This window comes from Aethalodelphis obliquidens, unplaced genomic scaffold, assembly GCF_003676395.1.
Source record: "Aethalodelphis obliquidens isolate GAN/ISIS:26980383/991018 unplaced genomic scaffold, ASM367639v1 scaffold118, whole genome shotgun sequence".
NCBI classification, from domain to species: Eukaryota; Metazoa; Chordata; class Mammalia; order Artiodactyla; family Delphinidae; genus Aethalodelphis; species Aethalodelphis obliquidens.
Genome location: NW_020838062.1, coordinates 874698 through 883180, shown reverse-complemented (window position 1 = coordinate 883180; position 8483 = coordinate 874698). Strand labels below are relative to the sequence as shown.

At 54.2% G+C, this 8483-nt stretch overlaps 1 protein-coding gene across 2 annotated transcripts; it reads right to left on the bottom strand.

The window, feature by feature from the left end:
• Positions 1-1339: 1339 nt before the first annotated feature.
• HMGB3 (high mobility group box 3) lies at positions 1340-6235 on the bottom strand. Of its 2 annotated transcripts, none has more exons than XM_027097925.1 (5): positions 6147-6235; positions 3846-4000; positions 3431-3570; positions 2799-2973; positions 1340-2362 (listed from the first exon to the last, which is right to left on the bottom strand). In XM_027097925.1, the coding sequence occupies exons 2-5, from the start codon at positions 3993-3995 to the stop codon at positions 2222-2224; spliced, it is 606 nt and encodes a 201-aa protein (XP_026953726.1). In that variant the 5' UTR covers positions 3996-4000; positions 6147-6235; the 3' UTR covers positions 1340-2221. The 2 variants fall into 2 exon arrangements, with proteins under 2 accessions (XP_026953726.1, XP_026953727.1); XM_027097926.1 differs by lacking the exon at positions 6147-6235 and adding an exon at positions 5942-6118.
• Positions 6236-8483: the final 2248 nt, after the last annotated feature.

Sequence of the window (8483 nt, the reverse complement as noted above, 5' to 3'; positions counted from 1 at the left end):
GGGCTCAAAATGATATTTAAGATCACCATCTGCCACTATGGCCTTCACCCCTCAGCCCAACTTGAGACAAAATGCTTCATCTTCCAACAGGAAATAACCACGAAAACTTACAAGAGGCCTCTTCCAGCTTAACAACAATTTAACATTTTAACAATCTAGGTGCCAGAGGTCAAACCACTGGTAGACGGGTCTTTTCTGATGCATTTAGTGCTTGGAAGCAGTTGATTCCATCAGCCTGCCCTGCAGGTACCCCATGATGGAAACTGCAACAGGAGCCCAGCCATCCTCCTTGGAGTGTTTAGTTTCTTGAAGTCAGGGGAAAAAAAGGACACTGCTCCCTCCACACACCCCTCACTGGGGTCCAGGAGAGGTTGCTACAGCTCAAGACCACCTTGACTGTTGAGCAGAACAAATAATGTTACTGTATGAGTTCTGGGGGGTAGCCGCAAGGGGTGAAAGGAAAAATAAAGCCCAAAAGGTTTTTTTTTTTGCTGTTTACCAATGAATTTCACACCCACAACGTGGAGGGTAGAGTGGGAGACCAAACGCAAAAACAAAAACACCCTACACAGTAGTCAGCCTTAATCCTAACCACCCACCTTCCGGAACCTCTGAAAGGTGCTAAATCTTGCTTGTGCCATGACCTTAGCGCCTATATTCAACAGCTCAAGCTTTTTTTTTTTAACATCTTTATTGGGGTATAATTGCTTTACAATGTTGTGTTAGTTTCTACTTTGTAACAAAGTGAATCAGTTATACATATACTATGTTCCCATCTCTTCCCTCTTGCGTCTCCCTAACCCACCCCTCCCTGTGCTATGCGGCTGCTTCCCACTAGCTACCTTACGTTTGGTAGTGTATACATGTCCAAGCGTCTCTCTCGCTTTGTCACAGCTCACCCTTCCCCCTCCCCATATCCTAAAGTCCGTTCTCTAGTAGGTCTGTCTTTATTCCTGTCTTACCCCTAGGTTCATGACATTTTTTTCTTAAATTCCATATATATGTGTTAGCATACGGTATTTCTTTCTCTTTCTGACTTACTTCACTCTGTATGACAGACTCTAGGTCTATCCACCTCATTACAAATAGCTCAATTTCGTTTCTTTTTATGGCTGAGTAATATTCCATTGTATATATGTGCATCTTAATGCCTCTCAGACACAAACAAAATCATGCAGCAGCTTCAAGTAGCCCTCTTCCAATCTCCATCCTCAGGAGGCTGGCCACAGTAGGTCAGTCATTTACCAGGTTCACCAGGAGGCTAGTCACCAGATACCATGGAGTAGGTTGTCCTCCTGCTAGGACTGCTGTGAGTCAGACATTTAGACTATCATAGAGCACCATTTTAGAAATGTAATACTGTTTATTTAACTTCAAAAACATTTCAGCACTCTAAACATACAAAAAAAAATAACAGAACATTGCAGATCGTGTTTAGTACAGAACGTTCTTGAACTTTCATCAATGCAGTGGCTCTTGGCTTTGCTGACAATGAAGAGTTCTATGGTTTGTTTAAAAAACAAACAGTTTAAAACTACTGCACTTCAACTAAAAAGGATCCAAAACACTTCTCATGCCAGCTGACCCCCCCCTTTTCCACAGCTAAGAATGGCAGCGGGATGCTATGTCTCTATATACAGAAACAAGACAACCTGAAGCTAAATGGATGCCCACTGCAGTGTCCACAGGTCCAGCCCCACAGTGCACGCCCTGAGCTACGGCCCCTCCGGAAGGCATCGCTCCTACAGCCTCCACGCCAAGCAAGGAGCGTTAAGAGTGTGTCTCGGTTGCTTTGTTCTTTTTACAAACTATAGATATGTACAGTTGAGAACTCGGGATTCCTAGCCAATGACCATAGAGTTAACACACCACCTCACAAATTAAAAAAAAAGAAAGAAAATGCCAGAAACATCTTTAAATGCCTTGTCACACCAACAGCAAAGTGCACAGAGTGAGGAGAACACGAGAGCCTTTTCATTTTAAAAATGTTTGGAAATATGTACAACTTTGATACAGTTTCCGGGTGCTCCAGACACCCATGGCCACTTCACGTAAACCACTGACAATTGCTAGAGCACTCTGAGAGACTACGATATAATCATGATCCAACTGGGTAATTCAACCTAATGGAGGCAACAGGCACAACCCAGGCGAGAGCTGTGGCCATCCCTGTGCCCACTACGCTAAGGTAATTCACAAGGAGACAGGCCAACAGTTCCTTTTATTCATCCTCCTCGTCCTCCTCCTCGTCCTCGTCCTCGTCCTCATCCTCTTCATCTTCCTCTTCCACCTTTTTCCGGGCAACTTTAGCAGGGCCCTTGGCACCATCAAACTTCCCTTTAGACTTATAGTCTGCGACATCCTGGAAGCAACAGGGACACATTCCAAATGAGCAAAGGGTAGAAGCAAAGCCGTCCCCGACCCAGAATAAGAAAACGAGGGAGGAAGACAGGGCTGCTCTTTCAAGTATTTGTTTCCAGATTCAAGTCGGGTTCTCGGCCATCGCAACTGCAGAGTGAATGGGCGTTCAAGGGCTCTCAAAGTCCCGTGAATAGCACTATCGGACCCTCTGCCCGGGGCATCCCACATGATCCAAGTTCGAGGCCTGCCTGAAAAGCTGCCCCAGATACAAACATCGGTCAGAAGCCAGACCACCAGCACACCAGGCTGATGTGGAGCGGAGACGGTTCCTGCAGCCTCCCACCCCCGGCCCAGCCATAGCCAGGGCAGCTGACTGCTCACCCATCCAGGCTCCCAGGGGCCCCAGCCCGCGCAGGGCACACCGATTCCCCTCTCACCTTCTCGTATTTCTCCTTCAGCTTTGCTGCCTTGTTGATATATGGTTGCTTCTCGCTGTCACTTAAGTTATTCCACATCTCGCCCAGCTTCTTTGCCACATCTCCAATAGAGATGCCAGGGTTTGTAGATTTGATCTTGGGGCGGAATTCAGAACAGAACAGGAAAAATCCAGACCTTGGAGGGGAGAATGGTATACATTAGATGAGAACCCACCAAAACGGGAGCTGAAGTCGAAATCCCGTGTTCCTACCACTATGACTACTGCCACGTGAAGAAATGTGTGATGCCATGCACTATGTTACAAAGCTGTAGGTACCAGAATGCTTACGACGCTTCAGAAATATATGGTGCTTCCTCAGTTCCTGGGAAGAGGGGAGAGAACGTGCCTATGGACCCTGACACCCAGAACTGGACTGTCTGCCTCCTTCCCAGTGGAAAGGCCGACGGCCAACCAGGCGCACAGCTCACAAGCACAGCTGTAACTCCGGACTTCCCTGGCCCTGCATTTTAAAGCTCAAAGTACAGAATGTTTTGCAGAGGTATCTCAACATTTTTTTGGTAAAGTTATCTTTTAAAAAATCTTTCAAGCAGAAGGAAAGCTCTTAACTGTTATCCTGAATCCTACACTTACGGTGGCCTCTTGGGTGCATTCGGGTCCTTCTTCTTCTTGCCTCCCTTAGCTGGTCCGTAATCCTTCATTTCCCGATCATAGCGCACTTTATCTGCCTTTGCCATTTCATCAAATTTAGACTTCTCTTTCCCAGACATTGTCTGCAAAGAATAGGACCTGTTAAATTCCTCAATGCAGTGAGCACATACCTGTTCGGCTGTCCTGTAGTTAAAGTGGCAGCTGCTATAATCACTTGCAAAAGGGGACTGAAACCCTGGTAGAGTCTTCGAAAACAAAAGCACACATGCAAAGTTCTAAAGAAGGCAAGATGAGTCTAAGAGGAAGAAAACAGCCACCTGGGGTTACACTGAAGGTAAGTAAGCACAAAGTGTGAAATCCAACTAGGACTGGCTTGAAAGACACAAGAGAAAAATACCTTCCACCTCTCGGAGCATTTCTTGGAAAATTCTGCAAAATTGACAGGGACCTCGGGGTTTTTCTTCTTATGTTCCTCTCTGCACGTCTGCACAAAGAAGGCATAAGCAGACATCTTGCCCTTTGGTTTCTTGGGATCACCTTTACCCATCTTGACTGATGAAAGGAAGAGAGAAAGAAAAACAAATACAATGAATATGTACAAGATATACCAAAGGTGGCCATTTAGGAAGAACCCTCCTCCCCCCAGATGCCACTTGCAGCTGAAGGAAGAGTGGGGAGGAAATCAGTTTCACTGTCGCATGTCATTTAACTTTTGACCAGCATGAAGTGCGCTGGTTTGCGAGTTACTTCTCTGAGAGAGATCAAGTTGTCCAAATGGAACCAACTCAAGTGGGGTGGCTCAGGTATATTCCGACTCAGAACTACCACGTTTTGAAAACGACAATCACATAATGGGGAGGACACATTTGTAGAGGGCGCAGGTGGATGGCTGAAGCTTGAAACCAACGGCTTAAGGCTAGCTGGTCATCTGTTTTACTATGTTAGAGATAAAAATACTGTCACCACTGCCAAACACAAGATCCAAGCAGCAGAAGTGCAAAGAGGGAACATTTGAAATTTCACTATTTTTGAAGCGTTCTGGCTTATAGAAATGGCTTTTACAAGAAGGGTGAGCTGGCAAGTGAGCAGATATCCCTTGTACTACTAGTTCAAATCTGTCACTTCATCGTTACCTAAAGGGGGAGGGGAGACCAAAAGGGGTAGTCTTGCTCGTCCGTAAAGCGGAACGCATGTCCAGCCAGGAACACTTTCTCCAAAGTTTCCAAATAAAAATGCAGCTGTGGCGTGTCATCGTCCCTGTCCCACCCCCCCTGCTTCCCGCCATCTTTTCCTTTTCCCACACCCAAGGTCATCACGCAAAACTAAAGCGCTCCCCTTCGCAGGGACAGACCGAAGGGCTGAATTAGGGCCCCGCGGCGACGGCATGGGTGCGGCGGGACGGGTCGCGGGGGAACCCCGGGCCGGCCATGGGCAGCCGGGCTCGGCCCCGCGCTGGGTCACCGGGACACACATAATTCACCTTCCATTTTGTCAAAAGCTTCCTGATGAAAGAAAGTGCCCCTGAAATCCGCCGCTGCCACCCCCGGGGGGCGCACGGGGTCGGGGGCGGCGGCGGCGGTAGCGCGCCGGGGGCGCGGAGCCGGGCGAGCAACGGCGGCGGCGACGGCGGCGCCAGCCGTGCCTCCGAGCCCCGTTCGCTAAAATGGCTGATCCGCGCGCGGCCGGCGCAGGCGGCGGCGAACAAAGCGGTCCGGGCCCCGCCGCCGCCGCCGCCTGCTCGCCAGCCCCCACCCCGCCCCGCCCAGCCCGGGGCTGCGGGGGCCGTGGGCCGGAGCCCCCCCGCCCCCGCCGGCGCGGGGCGCACTGCTCCGGATAACAAAGGCACCCGTGCGGCCATGACGCTCGGCCGCGCCGGGGCCCGCGGCGGCGACCCCGGCTCTCCACGCCTCCGGCCGCAGGCCGCGAGCGCCTGGGCCGATCCCGGAGCCCGCCCGGGAGCCGCCGCCGCCCACCCCGCCCACCCGCCCGCCGGTCCTCCGCTCGCCCGAGCCCAGCGCCGCGCCAGCCATGTTCGCGGCGGCGGCGGCGGTGCCCGGCGGGCAGGAGAGGAGCGGGGGGCGGCTGGCCCGCGCCCGCCCACCACGGGCCGCCGGGCGCTCCCGCGACGGCCATGTTAATGCAGAAGCAGCAGTGCAGCCCGCGGGTCTGCAAGGCGCCCGCCGAGCCCGGGAGTGAAGTTTGCCTGCGCCATAGCCCCCGGCGGGCAGCGATCGCCCGCCCCCCGCGGAGTCCGTCCCGGGCCGGGGAGCACCGGCCCCCTTCCCCGGGCCGCCGCCCCGCGCCGGGACGCGCGCCGCCCGAACCCGCAGCCGCCCCTCGGCTCGCGCCGCCGCAGCTGCCCGAACCTCTGGCTTCAGGGGGCCTCGGTCCCTGGGCCGCTGCCCCGGGGGCGTCGGCCGAGGGTGGCTCCGCGGAGGGAGCCCAGCCCCGACAGCGGGGAGCTCAGCTTGAAGCACTGAAAAGTTGAAACACCTGAATTGCTCCTTCCTTCCCGCACCTAGCAAGAAAGGAGGCGAAGGGGGAGGGAAGGGCGCAGGGAGGAGAGGCAGGGGGCGGCGGCGGAGCGCGCTCGCGGCGGCGCGGGCCGGAAAGTTGTGCGGGCGCGGCGGCGGCGGCGGCGGCGGCGGCGGCGGCGGCGGCGGCGGGCGGGCGGGCGGGCGGGCGGTGCAAAACGTACCTGTATTGTTCGCTAGTCTGGGCAGCGCAGGGCACGACGCGCGGCTCAGCGCTCCACAGCCTCGCGCTAGCTGCCTCCACGAGAGCCGCCTGATTGGCCAGCGGGCTCCGCCGTTTAAAACAGCCTCCTCGCCCGGCCATTGGCTGCTGGCCTCATGAATATTAAACAGGCGCGGGCGCCCATTGGGCGCGGCCGCTGGGATCATTCATTCAAACAGAACAACCCGCCGGCGCTGGCCGCAGAGGCAAAACAGAGGAATAATAATAATCTCGCTGTCCCACCCCCCGCACCCCCGTCTTCGAACAGAGCTGGGATCTCAAAGGACTTTGGAGAGGTGGCCCCGCCATTCCCAGCGGCCTCGGCCTCTGGTGTCTGGAGGGCGAGGTCGAGCCCGGCTGCGCTGCTCTCTGCTCCATCTGCGCCGCGGCCTGTGAGCCCCCAGCCCCGACCCCTGGCCCCCAGACAGCCCCCACCCCGCCCCGGGACACCTCCAGGGATCAACCGCGAGGGTCGACGGTCCTCCACCTCCACCGAGTTCCGCCGTGACTCTGCCGCTGGGGCCTGGCGGCAGCTCACTCTCGAATGCCCGGCGGAAGGCGGCTGCTCGCTCCGGAGACCTCTGGGTTTCGGCACTCTCACTCCCCTGTCCCGCCTGAAAAGCACCTGATTCTCCTCCCGCGGATCGCGCTCGACTACACTCTTTCCACTAATTGCCAGAAAGTCAATCTGTGCTGCAATTGCGGAAACGGCGAGCTAGGTGGGCTAGAGGAGGGGACCGGAGTTTGGCAAAAGGAGAGAAATCGTGGGAAGTAGTAGTTTTGCGGGCGGGAGTCCCCTCTTCATTGCCTCAGTTCAGGCCCGCGTTCCCTTTGCTCTTCTGACACACACCCTGTTGAAGAATAAAAGTTCTTGGAATAAATGAATGAGGTTTGACTTGGCCTTGGCTTTGTCACTGGGTGGTATGGCCTTGAGCCAGTCAATTCTTTTGGGGAGATTCAGGCAATGGTTTTCAAAATGCGTCTGTCGAGGGGGACAGTGTCACCTCTAAGGGATGCTGGGAAATGCTCCATGACTGGGATATGCTGCTGGAGTTTAATATGAGGACGGGATGGCCAGGGATGCCAAACGTCCTGCCTTGTACAGGAGAGTCACACAGGAGGAAGAAATGTCCCTTTCCAGATGCTAGTATCAGGCCTGTCGAAAAATATCTGAGCGCCCCCTTCCCTCTTGGAGATACCATGAGCATCCTGGAAAGAATGGAAGAAAAAAGGAAGGGGGAGAAAAAGGAGCACATTTCAAGGGCTGAAATTTAGAGAAAATAGTAGAAGAGGCATCATGAGTTTCTATCGAAGTTCCCTTTCTAAAGCACTTTGGAAGGCCAAGCTAGCCAGCTATTTACAATTTCCATAGTTAGAGATGAGACCCACCCAAAGATGAGTTTTCCAAATGCTGTTTCCAGAAACTGTAGCTGAGTTTGAGGTATGCAAGGGAGCTGACCTCACAAGACACCTACCTCCCTACCCCCACCCAGCTCTTGCCAACTCCTCTGAATGTCCTGGGCAAGTCTGAGCCCCTGCAGCTGGCACTGCTGGGCTTCCAACATTAGGGATCCAACTGAGACCAAAAGGCAAAGATAGTGCTCTTTTGACAAGAGCCACAGGTATCAAGTCAGTTTCCTAGGTCCCCAACATACAGACTCTTAGGAATGCAGACATCTTAAGGCTCCCTCGTCTAAGGGTCCCTGTTAGAGCTAGCTGAGTGGTTGCCTACCTTCTGCTTGCATACCTCCACTCACAGTGAGCTTACCACCTCCCTTCTGGGCTGTCTTTTCCGTCTGGGGCTATCTCTGAGTCCTGGGGCCACCATCCTACACACAGTCCAATCCCTTACCCTTCAGAGATTTCACAGCAGGCCAAGTCTCTTCTCCAGGTGGACAGCTCCAGCTTCTTCCACGATCAGGTTCTCAGGGTCTGATCTGCCCAAGCCACTCCCCCCTCTTCTGTTTCTACCCTTCCCAGAGGGGAGCAGGACCTCCACTTATGGTCTAACCAGTCTACAGAGTGCCCTAGCCTCTCAATGTTGTCAGGCCTTTCTAGGCCAGAGATGGGAGTCAGGGTCTCAGGCAGGACGGGCCTCCTTCTGGTCCAGCCACCGCCTGGTGTCCTGGCCACAGTGGGAAGCTGCCCTTAGAAGTTGGCAAGCACCGAGCTGGGGGAACCGGCGTGGTCAGCCTCAGAGCCCACGGGCATGACTTGGCAAGCCCTCGAGTGGTTGGCGAGGGTCACACTTACAAGCACAGGGAAGTCACAAGCAGCACGTGTGTACACACTCACACCC